Source organism: Phaethon aethereus (genome assembly GCF_964289735.1).
Source record: "Phaethon aethereus genome assembly, chromosome: 1".
Classification (NCBI taxonomy): Eukaryota; Metazoa; Chordata; class Aves; order Phaethontiformes; family Phaethontidae; genus Phaethon; species Phaethon aethereus.
Window position 1 is genome coordinate 211,365,124 of NC_138575.1, and position 25,456 is coordinate 211,390,579.

Genomic DNA, 25,456 nt, shown 5'->3' on the forward strand with positions numbered 1-25,456 from the left:
TCTTATCATTGAATGTGTATTCTAAACTACTCTTCCAGATTCTTTGTATAGTTAATGGCAATAAATAGCTACCTAGAATACGTGGTTTATGATGGGACAAATCACTCTCTAGATTCATCTGCAATGGCCTGAAATTTCACATATATCAATCACAACGAAGGCCAGGCAAGATCTGAACTCTTGAAATAAGCTTCTGATTTGTTAAAAATGTGTCCCAAAAATAGCAGTATTTTGATTTTTTTTTTTAATTCAAGTTTTTATATGACTATATTTACCAGGAATATCAATAACAAAAAGAATGCCCCTCAAAGCCAAAAAAAAGGGCCACATTGCTCAGAATATAATATTTTAATGCAGCAATTTTTTTCTATCATGAAAAGTGCACACATTATTCTTCAGTACCACAGAGCACACTTTCAAATCCTATTAAAACTTTATTGGGCCACAATAAGGTGTGATAGAGTATGCATGTTTCTGTTACTTTAAGAAATACTTTTATGCATCATATTACCTTGAACTGCTTCTTGGTAATAATGATAAAAGAAACTGGTTTATATGAAAAATAGGGAATAAGTTTATTTACAAATTATAGTAGATTACTCTATTTAGCTCATTATATGGGGAAGTACTTTTTATATTGCAGTGTTCCTTGAAAAGGCTGGGTGGGATGAGGTCCTACATCAAATCTCACCCATGTTTACACTTCTTTAGAAAGATTTTGTGCCCTACTAGTATTTTTTAGATTAACACTAGAAGAACTAAACTTGGATTATGTCAAAAAAAGATGATTGTGTTGTGATGAAAAGTGCACTTAATACTTGGTAAGAATAATTGTGGTTATTATCTGTGCAAAATAAGCCTAAGGCTTTAGCAATTAGTAGCCTTGTTTTTAAGATTTTGAATGTTTCAAGAGCTGTGATATGTAAGTTTATACTGCTGTAGACTAGCAACTTCAACTATGTTTTAAAACAGTTTAAAGTAATATTTCTTAACATTTTAATAAAACCCCACATAGCTTTCATTTTCCTCCCTTTTGTTCAGGGATGAAGATTTTAAAAATTTAAGTAACTAACAGAAACAGTCAGTAGATTATTAGCTAAAGCAGTAAGATGTGTTGTCTTAATTATCAGTGACCTCTCCAGTTCGCATAGAAAGCAGCAGAAGAAATTGAGAATCACGTTTGCTTCTAAAATCATTAATATTTTGTGTTTTGCATTTTTAGTAAACCCACATAATAATATTTCATTATATATTCAACCCCCACACAGTAAGTCATTACTTACTTAGCAACAGCTTGTTCCTGAAACACTTCTAAGTCCTGCTCCATACTACTGATCGTCGTTTTAACCTGTTGAACCAACAAAAATCAAATAATTCAGATTCTTAAATGCGTGCATTTACACAGCCAAGTATTCATTCTGGGTAGTTCTATGCTTTCCTTTCAATTTCTGTAACTCTCCCTTTGCAAACACAGGGGCAGGGGAATATGGCTCTAATTACAGGCTGGAACAGGCAAGATGAAAACTTCTGGAGTTAACTCAGCAGCTCTCGCACTTCATGCAGCACTGAGATTACCAGAGGTGGTGCTAACTTGAGGATAGCCCTGGATTTCCATGAAAAAGTTTATTTCAGATCATTTCCTGTCATGTGATGTCAATGATTTGCCAAGACACTTGAAAAAATTTGTCATAGAACCATGGCTGCATTCAGTAACCATTTCTCATACCTTCAGACACCCTAATTAACCTATGGCCAGGCTGTAATTGCTCTCAAACAGAGTTTTGGGCTCCCATTGACTATTCGCTCCCTCGCTTAGCAGATGCAGCACTGCGACACACTGCTCTCAAGTACCTCAGCAGAAAGACCAGAACAAGACTGCTGCTGGGAACAGCCCGGTTCTGTGGGTCCAGCAGGACACGAGGACGTGGGGCAAACCTGGCTGCGTGCATGAACAGGAACCAGCCACATCACGGGTGACAGAGTGGCGCAAAACAGCCCTAATTCCTTGTGGGGGTGAGCAGTGGGGCTCTCAAGGGCATGGGTACCAGTAGGTATGGATGTATGGACACCACCACATGGCACTGCAGCCTTGGCTCCACAGGGGACCAGCAGCTGAGGTGACACTGCCACAGGGGCACTGGCTCCCCAGGGGACCGGCACACCTGAGGTGACACTGCCACAGGACCACCACCCTTGGCTCCACAGTGGACAGGCACCTGAGGTGACACTGCCGCAGAGGCACCAGCCTTGGCTCCACAGGGGACAGGCACCTGAAGGTGACACTGCCACAGGACCACCACCCTTGGCTCCACAGGGGACCGGCACCTGAGGTGACACTGCCGCAGAGGCACCAGCTTTGGCTCCACAGGGGACCGGCACCTGAAGTGATGCAGGCACCGGGGCAGCCGCGGCTGTGCCGGGCACCTGAGGAGACCGGGGCACCCACGGCGCTCCCCGGACCCCGCGGCGGGGCAAGCGGCGAGAGCGGCGGTGCCGCGGCCGCCCCCTCCCCGACCGTTACCTGCCGCGCTGCCCCCGTCGCTCCTTTCGCACCCGATGTCGCTGCGGTGGCGGCATGAGCTCCGCAGCCCGCTCACCCCCGCTCCCCCATCCCGCCCCAGCTCCCGCCCGTCGCCGCCCCGGCCCGCCGCTCCCAGCGGCCGTTGCGGACGGCGCCGGGCGGCTGCCCCCGTCGCCGCGGTAACGCGAAGGGCGGCAGGGCGAGGCGGGAAGGCGGGCGGGCGGCTGGGCAAGGCAGGCGGTGGGGCGGGGAGCGAGGCCGGGGCGGAGGCCTGAGGGGCGGACAGCGGCTGCGGCCGGGTGCTGGAGGGGGCGGCGGGGAGCTGCCGGAAGGCTGAGGGGAGGGCGGCGGGGCTGGGGTAGCACCCGAGGGGCTCGGGCGTGACAGGGCTGCCGCCGCTTTCCGCGAAGGGAGGGACGGTGCGCGGGGGCTCGGCGGGGCCGCCACGGAGCTGCCGTGGCGCCGGGGGAGCGGCGCGGGCGTCCCGGCGTCACTCGTGTCTTTCGCGGGGCCCTCCAGCTGCCGCCCGTCGATTTGAAGGAAGCGGGAGTGACTTTCACCTCAGGAAAGATCACCCGGGATAAAGGACGTTTACTTTTGGTTTAACATAATGTAAGAAATCAGTAGGCAGGATGGTGGATTTTTTTCCCTTCCTTTTTTTTCCTTTAAAACGCCATTGCTAGATAATGAAAAGGCTGAACATTACCTTTTCTTTCTGAATGACTGGCTCTTCTTTGGTAAAATGGTTTCAAATGATTTTCAGATTATTGTGCAAGCGACCTAGGTTTGGATGACACTTCTCTATGTATTTTTGTGGACTTCTGTCTGTCTTGCTCAGCAACAAAACACTTTAAGAACCACAGTTATTTCAGCTTTTTACAGTAATAATTTGTGCTTCCAAACTTAGGGTTTCTAGATCTCTTCGAATATCAGGGAGTTTTTTCCACCAGGACAGTACAATTCACGTTGTATTTATTGTCCTGAAATTGCATGGAGCATTTTCGGGAGCTGCTCATCTATTTACGTACACTGTATTTTGAGCTTTTGGTTTGTTTACTTAAATTAGCCGAGTGAACTGCCTTTTTAGTATCAGCTTTAAGGAATAATCTATTTCATTTGTTTCCTACCTACTGTGCTAAGGCAGATGTCTTTCATGTCAGCAGAAATGTTGTTGCAAGCTATGAATTATGAAAAATATTTTTTAAAATGAAATATTAAAATAAAATTATATGCAGAGTTTCAGGAAAAGTCCTGATAAAGTTTGCTTACTCGCTCTAGAAAATAACTGCCAATTTTCCATTGTATTTTTCTTAAAGATTACTAAAAATGTTTTTCACAGAATCACAGAATCACTAGGTTGGAAAGGACCTTCAAGATCATCAAGTCCAACCATTAACCCAACACCACCATACCCCCTAAACCATGTCACGAAGCACCATGTCCACATGTTTTTTGAACACTTTCAGTGATGGTGACTCCACCACCTCCCTGGGCAGCCTGTTCCAATGCCTGACCACCCTCTCAGTGAAGAAATTTTTCCTAATACACAATCTAAACCTTCCCTGGCACAACTTGAGGCCATTTCCTCTTGTCCTATCACTAGCTACTTGGGAGAAGAGGCCAACACGCTCGTCGCCACAACCCCCTCTCAGGTAGCTGTAGAGAGCAATAAGGTCTCCTCTCAGCCTCCTCTTCTCCAGACTAAACAACCCCAGTTCCCTCAGACGCTCCTCATAAGACTTGTGCTCCAGACCCCTCACCAGCTTCGTTGCCCTTCTCTGGACACGCTCCAGCACCTCAACATCCTTCTTGTAGTGAGGGGCCCAAAACTGAACACAGGATTCGAGGTGCGGCCTCACCAGTGCCGAGTACAGGGGCACGATCACTTCCCTGCTCCTGCTGGCCACACTATTGCTGATACAGGCCAGGACGCTGTTGGCCTTCTTGGCCACCTGGGCACACTGCCGGCTCATGTTCAGCCGGCTGTCAACCAGCACCCCCAGGTCCCTTTCTGCCGGGCAGCTCTCCAGCCACTCCTCCCCAAGCCTGTAGCGTTGCATGGGGTTGTTGTGACCCAAGTGTGGGACCCTGCACTTGGCCTTATTAAACCTCATGCAGTTGACCTCTGCCCATCGATCCAGCCTGTCCAGATCCCTCTGCAGAGCCCTCCTACCCTCCAGCACATCAACACTCCCACCCAACTTGGTGTCATCTGCAAACTTCCTGAGGGAGCACTTGATCCCCTCATCAAGATCATCTATAAAGATATTGAACAAGACCGGCCCCAGAACCGAGCCCTGGGGAACACCGCTTGTGACCGGCCGCCAGCCGGATTTAACATCGTTCACCACAACTCTCTGGGCTCGGCCATCCAGCCAGTTCCTCACCCAGCGAAGAGTAAACTCGTCCAAGCCATGAGCTGCCAGCTTCTCCAGGAGAATGCTGTGGGAGACGCTGTCAAAGGCTTTACTAAAGTCCAGGTAGACAATATCCACAGCCTTTCCCTCATCCACTAGGCGGGTCACCTGGTCATAGAAGGAGATCAGGTTGGTCAAGCAGGACCTGCCTTTCCTGAACTCATGCTGGCTGGGCCTGATCCCTTGGTTGTCCTGTAGATGCCCTGTGAGCACTCTCAAGACCAACCGCTCCATAATCTTCCCTGGTACAGGGGGAAGATTTTATTTTATTTTTTATTTTTGCCTTACATGTTTTTCGTGGCTGTATTTAATTCCAGGAATATCCAGGGAGACTTTAGATCTTTATGCAGGAGCAGCTGCTGGGTGAGGGCCAGTGAGCCCAGAGCCAGGGGTGACGGTAAGGTGCGGGGCAGTGCTCTCCCCAGCCCAGGGCAATCCCGCAGCACCCAGCCAGAAGAGCAGAGCGGGACAGGGACGGTGACGGGGCCGCCACAGCTAAGGGCTGGCCAGACCAGCCTGCAGCAATGGGCTGATCTGAGGTGACTCCAGAAGGTAAGTCAGCAAAATTGGAAGCAGTGCAGCACGGTGCTGAGCACAGGCACAGCTACGGCATTGCTCAGACAGGGCCCAGCGGCACGGCCCAGAGCTGAAATGCTGCTCCTGAGCTGAGGGCGCAGGCCCCCAACACAGCACCCCACGGCTCTGTCGTGCAACAGCCTTGACCCCAGGTTATGTCTGCACCATGTCAGAGCTGGCCTTGAGGACAGGCAGCCAAACCCCTGGGGAAGTTGCAGGACCTGTCGCTGCACTCAGAGCCCCAAAAACATTTTCTTCATTACACTTCTGTAATTACACTTTTCTTCATTATTTACTTACTGTAATAGAATTAGTGTGAAGACGAAATCACACTGAAACATTTGATTTTTGATACCTGAAATGTTTAAAATATAATTTCTTCTAATTCAGATACTGTTTTAAAATTTAAAAAAAAGTGACATTTAGGATGATTTATTTTAAATACTTAAATTTAGGATGTTTTAAAGTACTATGTACTAGAAGTAATTTTTAATGTGACTGCCAGTAAGTTTCTATTTGTTCATCTGGAGAAACTGAAGTGAACTTTTCACCCATATTCCCAGTGCTTATATTTTAATTTCCTCCCTGTCTCATCGTCTCTCAGTGGTAATCAGTTATTCAACAATTTAACTTCCATCTGTCATGCCCAAATAGAATTGGGGGGAGCAACTTAAAAAAATAGAGAAAAATGATTTAAAAATTACATATCAACATTTTCAAAGCTTTTTAGAAGGACAATTCCCATTGCCATTAGCCAGAGTTGTGTTTCTAACTCTCTGATGAGCCTTTAAATATCTCATTCACTATATTAAAAAAATCCCATATCAAATTGTTGACATTTTGTATTTGCTTTTGCTCATCCACATTATCTCTTGACTAGAGCTTGTCTTACAAGACCCAAAACTTGTTGACTTTAAAGAACATGCTTTACAAATTATGATAGCCAGCAAAAAAAAAAAAAAGGAAACTACTTTCAAATCAGCTTATAGGTTATAACTAACGGAAAGCTATAAGCACATTTCTGCAGAAACAAAGGAGGTAGGGCAGGGCAGGGACACAACAAGATACGACCAAACGTCAAACAAGACAAGGTACAACATTGATACTTGTATGAAAACAAGCTAGGAATTAGCTTGGAAAATACCCACTGTCACAACTGGCTGGTAACAAGAGAACATAGGGAAAGCCAAGTAATGATCCAGGGGGTATAATCTACACCCTCAATAGCATGCCCCTTGCTCAGCCTCGTCCTGGGGTGCATGCACCAAGGTGAGATTAACAGCTCCAGCAGAAAAACTGGAAGAAGTGGTGTAAAGAGAAATGTTGATATTTCAATATCTGCAACTCTGAATTTATTTTCAACTTTTTCTTTTATGTCCCTTTGCAACACATTATTGACAAGTATTCTGTCATGAAGAGAGTATATGCCACAGACGTTCCTGTTTTGGAGAGAACCATGGAAAGTGAGTCTTGTCATACAAGATGACTTTTGTCACTGGGCTGGGCTTTACATGAAGTTGTTGAGCTCTTTGTCGATAATATTTGTGAAGCACATATATTTTATATGTGCTATAAAATAGCAGAGCTATTTTAACAGACTTTGCTGAAAGAGAGGAAACATTAATTCCATTAACAAATTCATTCTACCACCAAAGGGTAATATGAGATTTTAAAGAAGTCCTATGTAAAGCAAAATGCTTTTAGTCTAATAATAATTCTGAGAGTTTGGTACAATTCTAATAATAAATCAATAATATACAATTCAATATAGCATATTTCCAGAGCAGAATAAAAGAGGTAGTGTTAAGGGAGTAGCGTGATTGAGATGTAATTTAAGTGATAAGTGATTATGTACCTACTGGTTATCCTTCCTAGGTATTTGTCACTTGAATTCTTCAAGATTTGTTATTTTTGTAGTATAATATGTAATGGTAGGTAAAAGCTAAGTGCATTTGTATATTTAACTTTAAATACAGTTTTTATTTACAGGATATATTCACACTTCACCTTGAAATCTCAGATGACAAATTTGATTGAACATTTTGTTGCAGTAGGCTCAGCATAGCTCTCATAAGAAACATACTAATTTCTTTAGTGTAGAAATCACATGGGTTTAGTGATATTTATGCGATAGATTCATAGCAGCTCTATAATAGTTTAATAATTGCATCTTGTATGTTAGTTTGTATGTTTATGACCATAGCAACTTAATTTACAGAAGCTCTGTTAGAAGAGATGGACGGAAGGGGAAAGGCTTAGCTCAGTATAAGCTATCCATCAACAAATACACAGAAGTCTCTGAGAGACAATAAAAGCTGTGAAAAAATCCCTAAGACATAAGCAAGAAGAGAAGAATGACATTTTAAAAAGAACCTTTGCAAGAGGGATTTTCATTTGTGAAAATTAGATAGGCATAAAATCTGCCTGAGGATTCTGAAGGTGCCTAACTAATTTACTGGCAGAAGGTGATAAATCCTGACATAATACAGACATAAAGGCAGAGTGCTGTTTCTAAATATTTTGTTTCTAGTTTAAGCTGAAAACTACTCTTTTCTTAAGCAGCTTATGAGATCACTGAAGGGAAGAACAAAAAGAGCTTGGATTTAGTTGGATTTTCCAAGTAAACCAACTGATAAGTCACACTGTAGGCTGCGACCTAGTCTAAAAGTGGAGAATTGCAGGAATTTATCCTGTAATAGTAAGCCTGAAAATTAAGGGTGTCGCTCTGAGAGAATGCAGAAAGGGGATAAAGGTGCCATCAGGCCTGTTGCTGTGACAATTACAAGTTAATCTTTCTGCGTCATTCTTTAATGATGACAAAAAATAATCATAGAATCATTTAGGTTGGAAAAGACCCTTAAGATATTGAATCCAACCATTAACCTAACACTACCAAGTCCACCACAAAACCATGTCCCTAAGTGCCCTGTCTATATGTCTTTTAAATACCTCCAGGGATGGTGACTCAGCCACTTCGCTGGGCAGCCTATTCCAGTGCTTGATAACCCTTTTGGTGAAGAAATTTTTCCTAATATCCAACCTAAACCTCTCCTGGCACAACTTGAGGCCATTTCCTCTCGTCCTGTCACTAGTTACTTGGGAGAAGAGACCAACACCCACCTCACCACAACCCCCTTTCAGGTAGCTGTAGAGAGCGATAAGGTCTCCCCTCAGCCTCCTCCTCTCCAGACTAAACAACCCCAGATCCCTCAGCCGCTCCTCATAAGACTTGTGCTCCAGAACCCTCACCAGCTTCGTTGCCCTTCTCTGGACACGCTCCAGCACCTCAACATCCTTCTTGTAGTGAGGGGCCCAAAACTGAACACAGGATTCAGGGTGCGGCCTCACCAGTGCCGAGTACAGGGGCACAATCACTTCCCTACTCCTGCTGGCCACACTATTGCTGATACAGGCCAGGATGCTGTTGGCCTTCTTGGCCACCTGGGCACACTGCTGGCTCGTGTTCAGTCGGCTGTCGACCAGCACCCCCAGGTCCCTTTCTGCCGGGCAGCTCTCCAGCCACTCCTCCCCAAGCCTGGAGTGTTGCCTGGGGTTGTTGTGACCCAAGTGCAGGACCCGGCACTTGGCCTTGTTGAATCTTACCTATCTAATGCTAGATAATGAATGCACAAAAGAAAAATATCTTTTTTAAAGCTTTCTGCTTATGTTTTTGTGGAAATTCATAATGTTTAGCGTTACTGCGGCATCTTTTAGTATGGCATAGTCTTTCCTTTGTAGCTATTGCTACTGCAGCATAAAAATAATACTTTATGGTTTAGCAGCATGGGGATGGTTTCTAGTGCTCTATGGACAAGAATATTTCTTGGTTAACTTGTTTTTACTTACAAATATAAAATGGAATAGTCTTGTCTGTGATCTTGTCTGCAATTAAAAGAGTCTGTTAAACTTCATATCATGTCCAACTGTCCATCTGTTGCTATATATTGTGCCACAGTTGCTTCAGTTGCTATATTGTGCCACACTGACATAAGGATTTATTAAAAAATATTCTAGTTAATATAGGCAAGTTATAGAAAAATATAAGCTCTCCAAAGCATAAATTTGAATTTGTGCTGTCTGAAGGGATTACAGGAAACAAATTGTACATTTTGTTTCATCTTAAATTTGTATTATTTTATGATATCTCTACAATTATAGTTTTCAATGGCATGAAATGTGGTAAGGATTGTAGAAGCTGCTTCTGGTCACGTTTAAGTTTGACAACTGAAGGGTGGATAATTGGAACTTTTGTAACCCTGCATAGATTTAAGAGCAAGTCTACTATTTTGACTCAAGCATGTTAAGTGAATAGTCTGTTGAAATAACTTGTAGAGAAATAATTAATGATGCTGACATTTAAGTTGTCATTCAGGGTTTCAGAGTTAACAATTGAGATGACATGGGAGTTCACATTACGCACTTGCATAAGAATGTATTTGTATAGAGTGCAACGCTACATTGATTATATTATGATGGTATTTTCAAGTTATGCTTGGATGATCATATACTCTGCCCTAACTAATTTTATTTATTTTATCTTTGTTTGAACTGTTTAGTTTTCTAATTATCTGAATGTCATTACTTTTAGAATTAGTATTAGGCTACAGAGGTAGAGCAATTAAAAGATATCGCTATGTTGCCTTCTACAGAAGTTCATTATGAGGCCTGAGCTATTTGTCTTGTCTGGCAAAGTTAAGCCCCCATTTGACTTGACTGTAAAGAGGTATTTGGTCAGTCAGGTTAGGGACTCAGAGGCAGGCAGATACGATCCTGACTATGTCACTGTCTTCCTTTTCTCTAGAAGCAGAAAACTGCTTTTTAACAATCTAACATCTAAACTTAACTTTCTGACCTTGAGAGTCATCATTCTATGTAGAGTGCAAATAACAGTAACACAACATTTGCTTACTTCTTTTACCTTCTGCAGGCTTTTGATAGTTTACATGCTCAAGGCTCAGTTTGAGCTGAGCAAATACTGCACCTACTTGAATACCAAGTTGTGTTTAACAGTTGGCAGTTCACAGTGATGACACTTTGGTTAGTATGAGTGCTCCTTACAGGGCCAACTGCATTCAGATCTATAACATGAACAGCACCAGTGGAAGCTTCCAGCTTGCTGGAAAAAGCAAAAGCAAACAAGGCTTTCCTACAGAATTTGAGCTAGCAGAAATACTCCACATTTTCTAAAAGCTGAAAATGAGGGTTGGAGTTCTCTCCCACTCTTCAGCAGAGGAATGAGATGTCTTCTAAGGGTGGATCCTTAATCCTTGACCTTCCCTCCCAACCTGGACACCACCACCTCATAAGACCACATTACAGCTTTATCTCAGGCATCACTAACGAGTATATTGTAAGCTCAGACATCACTAATTAGTATATTATAAGCTTTATGTTGTTATCTAAAAGAGTAACTGGTCAGATATAAGCCACAGTCAATTTAGTTTTTATTGAGAGTAGTTGATCAAATTAGAGGGGAAAAATGTGCAGAACCCATGGGGAAACACACACAAACGTATGCAAACACACAAACACAAATGCACAGTCTGAATCTTACACTGGTACTGTGATTGACTGGCAAGGGCAAAAGATTCTTGAAGAGGTATGGCACTTGAAGCATCTGATCTCCCAACTCAGTAGGTATGGCAAGACAAATACTACAGCTGACTCTGGCCTCTGCCCTTTCATAGCTTTGGGGTTGCTTGGCCAAGTTGCTGCTGGATGTTTCTGGAGCGTTAAGAGTTCTTCTCAAAGCATCTGCTCTTGCTGACCCCTCTGGCTGAACTTGGCTGAGCTCTCTCGGCCTGAGGGCTGTGTTTTTCCTCACTGGTACATTCAGACCTGCTGCCTTCTGCCTCTTGCTGATTCCAACCTGGGCTTGACCAGGTCTCAAGGCAAAACAATGAAGATACCAAGAGCAATGACAGTATATATCCAGGGAATGAATTTCTGATGCTACTGGTATCAAAGGCTGATTTTACCTGGACATTATAAAATTTTAGGTTTTCCTCATGAATAACTGGCTAGGGTTTCAGCCAGTTTATCATCAGCATGAGAAGAAGCATCACTGTTGAATTTCAAGAACTTCAACCTCAGATGCCTTTTCCATTCTCCTTCCTAGGAATCAGCAATTAGATCTGTTTTTCTCTTGCACGCACACTTTAGAAGCTGATACTGTTATTGTAAAGTGGTGACAATAAAGTAGGAAAGAAATCGGCTTTGGTTTTATTTCTGTCTCTGGCCTTTGAGCAAAGGGATTTATTTTCTGCTTCCTTCTTCCTATCTGAAACACAAGACTTAAGAAAGAAAGGTCCTGTAGCAGCCCTTACAGACATCAGTGTGGTATGTGAAAACACCAGGATTAAGGGAAGAGCTGAGAAAGGCTGAGGAGGGACTAGGAAGATGAAAGAATAAGGGGAATGGGAGCAGCGCTGGTGCAGACAGGGTAGATACAGAGCACATGTGCGAAGGGAGTTGGAGGAACAGTAGTTTGCTGTAAAGTAAGGGGAATGAGATTCTTCCAATACAGACCAAAATTACATTTGTGTATTTTGGGCTGTTTGGAATGCTAGTTGCTAGCTATATACACACTGATGCTGGGCAAAGGAGCATTCAAAAGACAAATTGTATCCATAATACAACATTTATGCTTTTTGGTCCAATTTTATGATGGACCTGTGTTAGGTAATTGTCAAGTCCATAGTGCATGCGTGTGTGCAAGCACACTGCCTTTCATAGCTCCATTGCTGCTGGAGCAGGAAAGGATTACAGGTCAGCTGAAATATGAGACTTACTTAACAAATACAAAATGGAAAATCAATTCTCCTTTCAAACTTTTGCAACAGGTATGAAGGAGAAAGTTTGAATGGTGAATATAGTTTTATTTCTGCAACTTCATTAGCTACTCTCATAATGTTCCACTAAAACCAGATGTACTGTGGACATAGGTCTGGCAGAGATCTTGGTTCAGTAAGAATATAATCATTTTCTAAATAACTAAATAACATGGTTATTTAGTTACATGAGAGCCACCATGGAATTGTTCTACAGTGATCCTTCCACAATCTTGAATATTCTTCCTCTGCCTTAAAACAATTCCAGTTCCATCTCTTTAAAATCTTCCATATCAATCCTTCACAGCTATCTTGCACATTCTTAATTAGGAATGTTCAGATAAAAAATTACCTTTGACTAGATATGCTGTTGTTCTGCATCCTCTACTACTTTTGTTTCCTTTCTAGGGCCACTTACTTTTCAAATCCAACTGTAGAATAATTAAGTTACTGCCTTTAAGAGTTGTCTAATCATATGCTGTAAGCACAGGGGTTTGCATATGAGATCAGTGCCCAAAATGTCCTTGGTTAGTCTCTTGTGCTAACTGATTTTGTATTCCTGGCTAATATCCGATTGCTGCAATCTATGATTGAGTGAATATACTTTTCTTTATGAATAGCTTGTCGATGTCCTAGGATCCTCTGGGACAAAGGCAGCTGCATACATATAAGGTGATATTAGTATATTCCATCTTATTAGAAAAAGTCCACAGCTGGGGAGATATTAAAGCAATATTTTCAGCTCTCCACATTCCCAGTAGTTTAAAATGAAAAACCAGATATGAAATTGCTGACTAAAAATAGCTTTTCCCCCTCGATTCATAGTATTATAAAGAACCCCCTGCATTACCTACTTCTCTCAAGGCCATAATGATCTTTAAAGGCCAATTCTAATGATCTTTATATCCAGGCTAGATTTTATTGACTGAAACAGTGGCACTGTTCTGGAGATTTTCTTCAACAGGCAGATAGAGCTCGCTGGTGCATTTTTTGAGTCTTTGTCCAAGATTTTCTTTTCTTTTACTTAGTTTTACTTCTCCCACCCAAAAAAATCCTCTTCCTACCTGATGTATAGACTAGTGAGATGGGGTCAGCCACACCTACATTTCAGAAATTTTCCTGAAGCATTTCATGCTTCATGCCAAAACCGGGCACTTATGTCAATGGAACTATTCAGTAAGATAACTGAACACCTGAAGTATCAGAGGATGCTTGAAAGCAGTCAGTCTGTGTGGATTTTAGGACTTCTTATATATGGTTACTACAAGAAAAGAAACTATGAAGGTCAAATTTATACAATGATAACCTTTCACAAATAGAGGAGAGTGGTTCTGTGAACTCATGAGTTCTGGACTCAACTCTGAACTTTGTCATAGGCTTCATATGCTTTTCACCAAACCATTTGGATTAATTTCCAGATATGTAAAATTGATATAATGTTAATTATATTCTCATTTTTTTATCTATCCTTTATCTTTGGCTGTTGCAGCAATGACCATTTTCTATTTATTGTACATGCAATATTTAGGAAACAGAGTGCTGGCTTGGTTAGCAGGTTCATTTTCCCATTGCATCCAAGAATTCTCTTGTCTGGGATTCAATAACTCGGTGGCCATGACATTAATTATTCATATACATTCTTCATTCACAGGTTGTTCTTCTTACTCACTTCAGCAAAAGTAGTTTAATGAAATTTCATCTTGCCTGGTAGAGAAAGATAAATCTAAGCCAAACTAATGTTTCTGTTAATACGCTGTAATGAAAAGGCATTCTGCATTCTCATCCTGTTTTCCAGTGTGGTTCAACATATTTCATTGATCATTTTACAAAATGACTGTTAGAGGTGTATTGAAATCAGAGGGATTGCATTCAGATTATCAGAATCAGTGGGATATTGGAAATTTTTATATGGCCTTTAGGCATTACCACATATGGAAATTAGGTTTTTAATACGCCTTTTAATTTCTTTATTTAAGTAATAGTTTATTTGTGTAGAAACATTGTATTTAGGTCTTTGTTGCAGTTTTGCATCTTTGTGTTAAAAAGCAGCCAGTTTCGACCATTTAAGGTTAAGCTGCTTTGATTTTTATTTTTTTTTATAGAGTGGAAAGGGTTTTTCCCACAGAGTTTTCTGCTGGAAAAATCCCACAGGTCAAAGCATCAACTGACACGCTGATAAAGATTTTTTTATGTTCTCCTTGCATTTTTTCAAACCTTGGGAAAAAAAGTTTGCCTTCTTTTGAGGTGTTGGATTCTTTATCAGTGCATAGAGAGCAACCATATTTGCAAATTTACAGTGTGTTTTCTGAAAAGATTCACAACATTGCTCTCCTTAAGCTTTGGGAAGTGAATGTTACCCTTTTTTTAAAGAGCACTCCCAAGCCACATGGCTACTCATCTGTTACTGCCACATGGAGCCAAATCTGCGAACATTTCTGTTTCTGCCTCCTGCATCTTTTCAGGGTCTAGTAGGTTATTTTTCATAGTTATAAAACTTGACATGTATTGATGTACAAGTGGTATTGGAGATACCTTCTATCAGTTTTCATGTGTACTTAGACTTATAGTTCTGCATCCTTCTCACTGCCTGGAAAGCCAGTTATCGTTGGTATATGTTTGGCACGCGCATGGTTTGTGTGAGGTATAGTGTGCATAGGTGGAGTAATGCAGAGTGAAGTGGCCTGAGGTGAAATCTTTGAATCAAGGAGAGGATTTTACTCAACAGTATTTGAAAAAATGCCTAAAGGAATCACTGGTCAATTGATAATACATTATTTCCTTACATTACAGTGGTTCCCTGTTACAACTCCCTTTTGTTATCTTACATTTTGCACATATAACCCCTGTACTATTAGCTTCAGTAAAGACAGACTGCCTGTTGCTGCTAAGGATATTTCCCAGGCCTTATCATCCTTTGTACCTCAATAATACCTTGCAATGAGATACATAAAAAATAATTTTGTAGGTGTTTCAGTTACAGAAGGCCAAGCATATATTTTAAAAATATTTTGTAGGTCTTTGGAGCCAACTGTGTGAGCATTTTTTATTTCAGTCAAGTCAGGTTCAGTTGCATTATTTTTATTTCATTAAATATCTTTTATATAGCAGTAGGTTCTGAGTGCCAAGTTGTGTTCTAGACATTTTAACAAGTTACTGTCTAGCAGCTGGTTCATAGCATAGCAGCTGTTTCATAGTAACTTAACATTTTTCTGTTCTTCATATGCAAAAATGGGAAGTAATTTAAGCTGGTTTAGCCCTCATTTAAGGAAGCTTCTGGTAGGAGATTCCTCCCATAGAAAGTTCAAGAAGACGAATCATAGAATTCTCCCATATAATTTAAGAAGACGAATCATAGAATCATGGAATCGTAGAATCATAGGGTCATAGGATCGTAGGATCATAGAATAGTTTGGGTTCGAAGGGACGTTTTAAGGTCATCTAGTCCAACCCCCCTGCATAAGCAGGGACATCTTCAACTAGATGAAGAGGAAGATGAAGACCAGACAAAGGAGGGAAAAAAAGAGATTGCAGTGATAATAGGCTTGCTGTGTATTTCATGATTTTTCTACTGTCTTTCTGAACCCAAGATAAATGAAGGAAGTAAAGAAGAATACAGACAAACTATGTGTAATTTTTTCACTGTGCATTTTTGTTATGTGCATTTTAAATTTAATTCTTCATTTTACATTATATCAATTTTATAACATATAAAATAAGTGCCTTAAAGGAATAGAAGAAAAATATATTTGGTACATAAGTGTATTTAAGGTACTTTTAAAGCTACAATTAATATAAATACCTAGATTTCATGTAGGTATGCAACAGAGCCCTTAAAATCTGGTTAAAAATAATGCTGCTTTTCTATTATTCTAGGTTGAATGTAGTTAATTGAAGTCTCAAGACCATAAAGGTCTACATAGTAGTGTCTACAGCTGAACTTTCTGATTTTCTGGCCTTTGACAGTCCTTAAGAAGAGACAAGAATTTCTAGGCTCAATTCATCTCTTCCTAATGTATATATCTAAATTGAGGTTGATGAAACTTGCCTTCAGAGTCCCTATTTCAGTCCAATAACTATAAAGGGAAGTTAGGATGCCTAGTTCACATATAGAACTGTATATTATATGTCTGAAGCTAAGTGAACGGAATCTTAAACTCAGAAAACACTTTTCACATCAATGTGATACTTTCCACTGTCTAAAATAATTAGAATAGCAGCAAATACTGCACAGGCAGTTTGAATATATAGTCCTATTACTTAATGTGACATTCCTTTCTTTAAAAATGCTGCTGATAATGAAATGATACAGGGAAGCTTGTCAAAACAATGTCTCAGGAAGTGAAAAATGTGATATAATAGAATTTTGATTCTTTGACTTGTTTTTTTTTTTAAAGACTGCTTTATGAATACAGTTTTGAATGCAGGAGAACAGGAAGCAACAAGTACTTAGTCCCAGCTTGAAAAGTAACCTTGTGACATTTCTAAGAGTTGATTATTCAAATGTTGTTTATTTGGTTTAACTGCAGAGGACCCTGAAGCCAAATGATTATTGACATTTTATTTCTACACATTTCCTTTTGAGAGCTAAGACTTTATATTGGGGTGTTTCTAAACGGCATATAAGGAAGGAGAAGGTTTCCCAACTTAGAAGATATTTTTTAGAGGCATTACACGTAACTAATTCTGATTAAGAAAATAGTACTGCAGTTAGGGCTGTGGGACTTTTTCAGTTATTTTTACACTCTATCATTTTCCACTCTTTTCTGATACTTTCAGAAGGTGTTGCTACTTAGATGTGGAGTGTTTGGCAAACCTGGTATTGGTTGCTTTGCATGGTATGGATCATATTCAGACATCAGTGTTTCTAGAATACCATTTATCCTCTGACAACAGTCATTTGTGAGTGGGACAGCAAGCTCTATCTGTTGAAATTTTTTGTTCACTCTGAAGCATGCATTCTCTTTAAGTAAAAATAACTTTCAGCTTTTTTATCCATTATACTTCACTTTGGAAGCTGATGGTTTTATTATTATTTTATAATTTTGGAATAATTTTAATGAAAGGAAATATTGAAACAAACCCATCAGAGAGTTCTACAGCTCATTGCTCTGTGTATGTCTTTCCTTGTGAATTTTCAATAACAACTTTCTCATTAGGGTCACTAAGTCACTCTCTTTCTCTTGTATTATTGGCAGATCTTTTGACAAGGTTGCAGTCATACCAATAATCAGTGGCTTAGATAATTCTGTCCTAATCCGCAGGTTCTTTTTTAAGAATCCATGTATTACATATGAGTATTTTTCTAACACTTGAATAGTCTTCTACAATATTATGGATTAGCTTTTACTTTTGGCACAAAGTTAACATGAGTATATGTGCTTTCTCAGATGGTTATTCCTCTGTGACTGCTCTGCTTATTGAAATCTAAGGAGCTTTGTATTATTTTTTGAAGCTCTGTAACTACCAATAATGCAATGGTATGTGCCACTACATGATTTCTTTCTTGTCTGGGCGTGTTCTTCTGCCCCTGATTATTTTCCTCTATGTTTCATATATGCTAGCAGATATCTCGGTTACCTTATGTGTCTACTATGGTACCAGACATTAGTGTTTAGGCACCCAAACCCTACCTTTTTTTACTGCTTGTCCTCAGCAAACAGAACCAACTGATTTTTGCTCTTTTTGAAATGGGATAAAAAGATCACTTTGGCCTTCTGATTTATGACCTCTACAGCTCCATGGTTTACCTGGATGTTCCAGCATGCTATGGCTCCCCTGAAGCTCGTGCACCAGCCTTCCACTCCTTTCCCTTTTCTATTCAAAAAGACTGACTATGCTTTATAACACCCTTTCCTCAAGGCAAGGGTGTTACAAAGAGAAGAGAAAGCTGTGTATCTTCTGTCCTGTAAGTTATAAATTGTCTTAGATATGTAATATTTTTAGATACTTGTTCCTGAAATTTATTTTCATCTAGAAAGTCTGTGATTAACTTACATCAATTTTATTTACATTATTTCCTTTTTCTATCTCTTTCTCACCTTGTCCCCTCCATGCTATACTTACTTATTTACATCGTAGAGACTACAGGATACACACAGGATCTGAAGCCTCATTTATCAGATATCATACAGACATCCCTGCTCTAAAACTTTAAATGAAGAAACAGAGAAAACAGAATCAGAAGGCATGGACTTTCCTCCCAGTTCAAAATTCAGAATTTTTTTTACTTTGCTTATCTGTGACAAACGTCATAGGAAGTATGATGTATTAAAAATGTATACTTTTTTAGCAGACTGTTCAACCTGATCATCTTCATTTGGCAGTTACTGTTAGATATCTTTCGCTTCAATGATGATACTTTCTGTAAGCTTTGAATTTTCTTAAGGCTTTCTTAAATGAGAAAGCAAAGCTTATAAAAGAGAGCAGAATTTGTATTTCCTTTGATTTAACAAATCTGTTATCTTTCCTCAGAATTATATGTTCTAATGTGATTCAGGATGACTGATACTCATAGTTCTACAAGGGATTTTGGTTTCCAGAGCTACATAGTGTTTCTGTAGAAACATTGTGCTTTTATTTCAGTCCTTTGCGATGTTAGGTTTTCCGTAAGACCAAATTGCTATTTTATTTCCTGAGAATGAGGCATTCAGCATGTTTTACCATGTCTTAATTCATGAATGCAGTCACTTTTGGAGAAATTAGTTGATTTTTCATTGCTGTTTTGTCATAGAATCACAGTATAGATTAGGTTGGGAAAGACCTCTCTGGATCATCAAGTCCAATCCATTTCATATTTTTTGTGTCCATTACCTCATGTCCTCTCCATGGGCACTACTATGAAGAGTCTGGCTGCCTCTTTTTCATTCCCTCTCAGCAGGTATTTATACACATTGATGAGATCCCCCTGAGCTATCGTTTCTCCAGGCTGAACAGTTCCATCTTTCTCAGCCTCTCCTGGTATGAAGCAAGTTCCAGTCCCCTATTCGTCTTTGTGAACCTGTTCTGAACTCACTCCAGTAAATTCATATTTGTCTTGTACTGGGGAGCACTGGACTCAGTACTCCAGATGTGTCCTCACCAGTGCAGAGCAGACCCTCAGCGTGCTGGCAGCACTCTTCCTAATGCAGCCCAGGAAGCTGCTGAGCTTTTTTGCCATGACAGCACATTTCCTGGCTCATGGTCAGCATTGTTGTCCACCAGGACCTCCAGGTTCTTGTCTGCAAAGCTGCTTTTCAGGCAGTCAGACAGCCCCCAGCATGTATTGGTGCCTGGCGTTATTCCCCTCCAGGGGCAGGACTTTGCATTTCCCTCTTTCGAGCTTCATGAGGTTACTCTCATCTGATCTCTCCAACCTGTGCTGGTTCATTTCAATGACAGCACACCAATCTGATCTGTCAGCCACTCCTCCCAGTTTTGTATTATTTCTGAACTTGTTGAAGGTGCACTCTGTCCCATCATCCAGGTAATTAATGAAGAGACTAAAAAGTGTAGGCCCCAGTATTGACTTCTGGAGCACACCACTATTGACTTGCTTCCAACTGGACTTTTTGCAGCTGATCACAACCCTCTGGACCTGGCTGTTCAGCCAGTTTTCAATCTATCTACCTTGCTGTCCACTTATCTAACCTGTACTTTGTCAGCTTGTCGATGAGGATGTTATGGGAGACAATCGGTGTCAAAAGCCTTACTAAATTTGAACTAAGCAACATCCATTCCTCTCACCTCGTGCACTAAGCTAGTCACCCTGTTGTAGGTGGCTATGAGGATGGCTAAGCATGATTTCCCATTTGTAAATCCATGCTGACTCGTCCTAGACACTTACTTGTCCTTCATGTATTTGGAAATGTTTTCCAGGATTATTTGCTCCATCACCTTCCCAAGGACTGAGGTGAGCCTGTGTGGCCTATAGTTCCCTGCATCTTTCTCCTTGCTCTTCTTGAAGATAGGAGTGACATTTGCTCTCCTACAGTCTTCAGGAACCTCTCTCAGCTGCCATATAATCAAGAGTGGTATTGCAGTGACATCAGCCAGCTCCCTCAGCACTTGTGGGTGCAACCCATCAGGCTCCATGGACTTCTGTATGTCCAATTTGTTTAAGTGCTCCCTCACCTGGCCCTGCTCCTCTGAAGGTATGTCTTCCCCCTGGTCTCAGACTTTCCCTCTGGTCTTAGAGGCCTCGGATTCCTGAAGGCCAGGCTTACCAGTAAAGACTGAGGTGAAGAAGCCATTGAGTATTTTGTCCTTTCCCGTGTCATTTGTCACCAGTTCCCCTGCCCCATTGAGCAGTGGGCCCATGTTTTCCCTATTTTTTTTTTTTCTATTTACATACTTGTAGAAGCCTTTCTTGTTGCCCTTCACATCCCTCACCAGATTCAGCTCCAGGTTGGTCTTTGCTCTCCTAACCCACCCCTGCTTCCACGTCTTGTACACTTTGTTTTTATGTCTGAGTTCAGTTAGGAGCTCCTTTGCTCACCTGTGCAAACCTTCTGGCACCTTTGCTTGATTTTCTACTTGTTCGGATAGGTCTTTCTTGAGCTTGGAGGTGGTGATCCTCAAATATCAACCAGCTCTGCTGGACCCTTCTCTCCAGAAGAGAGGCATACGGCCCACTGCCACATCTTTGTGTTCAGTGACTGCTATATTTTTGCTACATTTTGAAGCTTTTGGTTATAGTTTATTGTCTCCTATTTCTGATGAAGAAATTCTATGTACAAAAAGACCAATATAATGATTAGAGGATTTTAGAAATATTTTTAAACTATCACAGTTTGTTTACTGTTGCTATTATTTTCCTGTCTTCACTGCCAGAAGTGCTAACATGAAAATTCTCTAACACTGCTCCTTTACATTGCACTGACAGTCTTCTGACTTTACATATCACACTGAAGGGCCCAACTGGAGAAAGCAATAGGAAACGCAAGATGCAGAGCTGTATTGGAGCTGGAACCTGGCTTTACCAGAGTGTGTCTGTTTTATGAGTGATTCCTATGTCTTTCAGGAATCAGAGAGCCAAATGTTGGACTTTGACAGTAATGGTGTGAGATATTTCTTGCACCACAACCTTGTAGTTAGAAAATTTTAGAAAAAAACTAATTTGCAAAACTGATCTTACCCTTCCAAAGTCTAGAGGATCTCTGGTAGCAGGTACTTTCTATCACTTTTATTGGAGCTTGATCAAGCTACTGTGTGTAGAAGAATTCAAGATTAATGAGACCAGAGGAAAAAAATAGAGTGAGCTGGATTCTGCAGATGTGCTCTGATGAGAGGAAAGGAGTCTTGCATCCTGATCCCTGTTGCCTGTATTCATCTATTTTATATGACTTAAAGACTAAATGACTTCTGAAAACCTTCTTATCATTGGATTACAGAGACATTCTATTCCACAGAAGTATACTCATAGAAATAAAAGACAGTCTAATGGTACAGTGCAGTGTACATAGGTGGGATACCGTGGTGGATTGACCCAGGCTGGACACCAGGTACCCACCAAAGCCGCTCTGTCACTGCCCTCCTCAGCTGGACGGGGCAGAGAAAAGTTAACGAAAGGCTCGTGGGTTGAGATAAGGGCAGGGAGAGATCACTCACCAGTTACTGTCACGGGCAAAACAGACTCCACTTGGGGAAAAATTAATTTAATTTATTACCAATCAAATCGGAGTAGGGTAATGAGAAATAAACACAACTCTTAAAACCCCTTCCCCCCGCCCCTCCCTTCTTCCCGGGCTCAACTTCACTCCCCATTTCTCTCCCTCCTCCCCCCGAGCGGCGCAGGGGGACGGGGAATGGGGGTTGTGGTCAGTTCATCACACCTGGTCTCTGCCGCTCCTTCCTCCTCAGGGGGAGGACTCCTCACCCTCTGCCCTGCTCCAGCCTGGGGTCCCTCCCACGGCAGACAGTCCTCCACGGACTTCTCCAACGTGAGTCCTTCCCACAGGCTGCAGTTCTTCACGAGCTGCTCCAGCCTGGGCCCCCCACGGGTGCCGTCCTTCAGGAACAGGCTGCTCCAGGCTGGGCCCCCCACGGGTGCCGACCTTCAGGAACAGGCTGCTCCAGCCTGGCCCCCGCGGGGTCCCAGGTCCTGCCAGCAAACCTGCTCCAGCCGGGGCTCCTCTCTCTCCCCACGGGGCCACAGGCCCTGCCAGGAGCCGGCCCCAGCGCGGGCTGCCCACGGGGTCACGGCCTCCTTCGGGCATCCCCCTGCTCCGGCATGGGGCCCTCCCCGGGTGCGGGTGCAGATCTGCTCCCCCGTGGAGCTCCATGGCCGCAGGGGCACAGCCGGCCTCCCCGTGGGCTTCCCCAGGGGCTGCCGGGGAACCTCTGCTCCGGTGCCTGGAGCCCCTCCTGCCCCTCCTGCTCTGGGCTGGGGGCTGCAGGGCTGCTCCTCTCGCATGTTCTCACTCCTTTCTCTACCTGTAATAGCTGTTGCTGTTTTTTTTCCCCCCCTTCTTAAATATGTTATCCCAGAGGCACTACCACTGTCACTGATGGGTTCAGCCTTGGCCAGTGGCAGGTCTATGGGACATGGGGGAAGCTTCTGGCAGCTTAGAATTACAGAATCATAGAATCATAAAGGTTGGAAAAGACCTTTAAGATCAGCAAGTCCAACTGTCAACCTGACACTGCTGTGCCCACTAAGTCATGTCCCGAAGTGCCATGTCTACATGTTTTTTGAACACCTCCAGTGATGGTGACTCTACCAGCTCCCTGGGCAGCCTGTTCCAATGCTTGACCACTCTCTCTGTAAAGAAATTTTTCCTAATACCCAATCTAAACCTCCTCTGGCACAACTTGAGGCCATTTCCTCTTGTCCTGTTGTCCTATTGCTTCTCACAGAAGCCACCCCTGCAGTCCCACCGCTACCAAAACCTTGCCACGCAAACCCAATGCAGTTAGCTAAAGGCTTGCACAAAATTCACAGCTAATTAGTACCTCGTGCCTGCTGCTTTTATCTCCTGTTTCATCCACTTTCATATAAATTTTCTTTCTAAAAAGGTTCTCTGGATTTCTTCACGTTACTTGGGGAAGGTGGAAAAATGATAGGTAAATGTGTTTGAATGCGTGGGGAATATTTCTTCATTAGAAGTTATTAGTCTTTCTAGTCTATATTGCCACCCAGCTGTAATCAAAGAAACTAAGATATTACAGGGCTTGAATATTTTGCTTTTGCTTCTGTTCAGGAAAGAGATTGCAGGGTATTCTTCATTTGCAGTAGGAGAGAGCATGAACAGACTAAAACATGAAGGATGGAAACAGGGCTTTTATAGCATTAGTAGTCACAGTCTGGACTTGTAAAGAAACAGAACTGCCTCAAAGGACCCAGCGGCTGTGGGGTTCCTTATGCTATAGGACATTGTACTTCAACATGACAGTTGCCTTTTGCTGCCTATGATAGCTCCTCTTTTTCTCCCCTGTCCTTTGAAACATCTAAGCTCAAGCCCATAACTGTAGTATGCATTTACATTTTAGTTTCACTAAGTCCTAAAAGCATCAAAATACCCAAGTGCTTTGTTCACTGTGCTTTGTAGTGGACCAAACTGTTTATCAATACATCTGATTCTGTGTTCAGCACTGAAGTAGGACTGTTGTCCTGTATGTATATGATGAAATGCATATTGTATATGGTGACATGCATACTAATCACTATACAGATAAGAATAGTGTAAAACTTGCATCCAGTTTCCAGGTTTATGAACACACAGGCTTAGAAGATGTAGAGAAAAAAATCATTACCCATATTTGATGAGTAGATAAAGTAAGGAATACAAAATAAAGACAGTTATGCATCCATATTTTACTTAAATTTTTTCCTTCAGTTTTTTAGTTTTGTTGAAGCTACAAAGAAAAAACAAGAATTTGCTGTAGATTTTACCACAGTGCAGAGTAGAAAGTTTCTTGCCACATAGGTATGTAAGATGTGGTACCTATATAAAGGTAGCCAAATTACAGAAGTGTATTTGCTGCATTATTTTGTCATCTGTTGAACCAACTATCTTCTGTTATGATAAACTTAAAAAATTATGTCCTTGTGACATCAAATTCAATACATACAAAATCGAGTGTTAGTGGCTCATTTTTGCACATCTTCTTTCTAATCACCTGCACTCTTCAATCAAGTGCTTTTTTCTATTTGTTCTTTCAGGCTCTCTTCAGAATTTATCCACACCTCATGTTAAGTTTGTTGTGTGGCAAGCTGATTTCCTTTTCCAAATTATATTGACTCTGAGATTAGTAGCTCTTGTGTTTTGTGATATGCCAGGACCTCTAGCAGAGGAAAATGAGTCACACTGGTTCAGAATGTGTCCAATGCAATACAAAGAGTAATTTATCAAGGAGCTGTGACGTTTGAAAGTGGATGCAAATGGTAACCATGAGCTGAGTTTTTCCAGGGGAACATTGACTCTTTTTATTTACATTTGTGACAATCTCACCTGAAAAATCACTTAAATGTTGTGGGAAATATGTGGAGGTAGATTTCTAGACAACATAATTTTGAATCTTCAAGTTTAATTTCTTAAAAGCAGAATATAAGTTTATAATTAACAAATGATTGAAACTAATCTTTCTGTTTCTGGTGATCTGCTTTTCAATGTGACCATTAGAGCATTGTGTCCTCAGTGAGCTGAACGCGTCTGTGTCAAGGACTACTCTGAACGTACAGTGAAAGGCAGAAAAGTGGACCAAGTAGAATGGTTACAGTTGTGTGAACTCAGAAGTACAACATACAGGAACCATGCTGAGTGTTTCATAGCACTTTCTGGACACGTAACATTGATAAAGTTCTTTCACTCATACTTCTGCAAGTGCTGCACAGGCAAAAGGCATTCCATTCCTTTACCACCCCTGATAAATTAATTGAATTATTAGGACTGAAGACATCAGAAATAGAAAGAACTTGGCATGATTATCAAATCAATCTGCAGCAAGTTTTAGGACAAATAACAGTGTGGTCTTTCAGATATGCTGAAGTAAACACCTTGCATTAAAGGCACCGAGGAGACAATAAAAGGTGCATCCATACAGTGCCATTTGAGGTTTCTTTTCAGAATATTAGCTTTCAGAAAATACTGCCCTTCAAACATTGTGACCGTACTCAGATGGCAGATGATACTGGA

At 41.6% G+C, this 25,456-nt stretch overlaps 1 protein-coding gene across 1 annotated transcript in view; it reads right to left on the reverse strand.

The window, feature by feature from the left end:
* Positions 1-1,327, reverse strand: part of DEUP1 (deuterosome assembly protein 1) — a gene marked incomplete at both ends in the record, with an annotated part of 53,007 nt that extends 51,680 nt beyond the window's left edge. Inside the window, one exon of the mRNA XM_082007182.1 lies at positions 1,284-1,327. Coding sequence (XP_081863308.1) covers positions 1,284-1,327 — 44 coding nt within the window. The remainder of the gene's footprint in view (positions 1-1,283) is intronic.
* Positions 1,328-25,456: the final 24,129 nt, after the last annotated feature.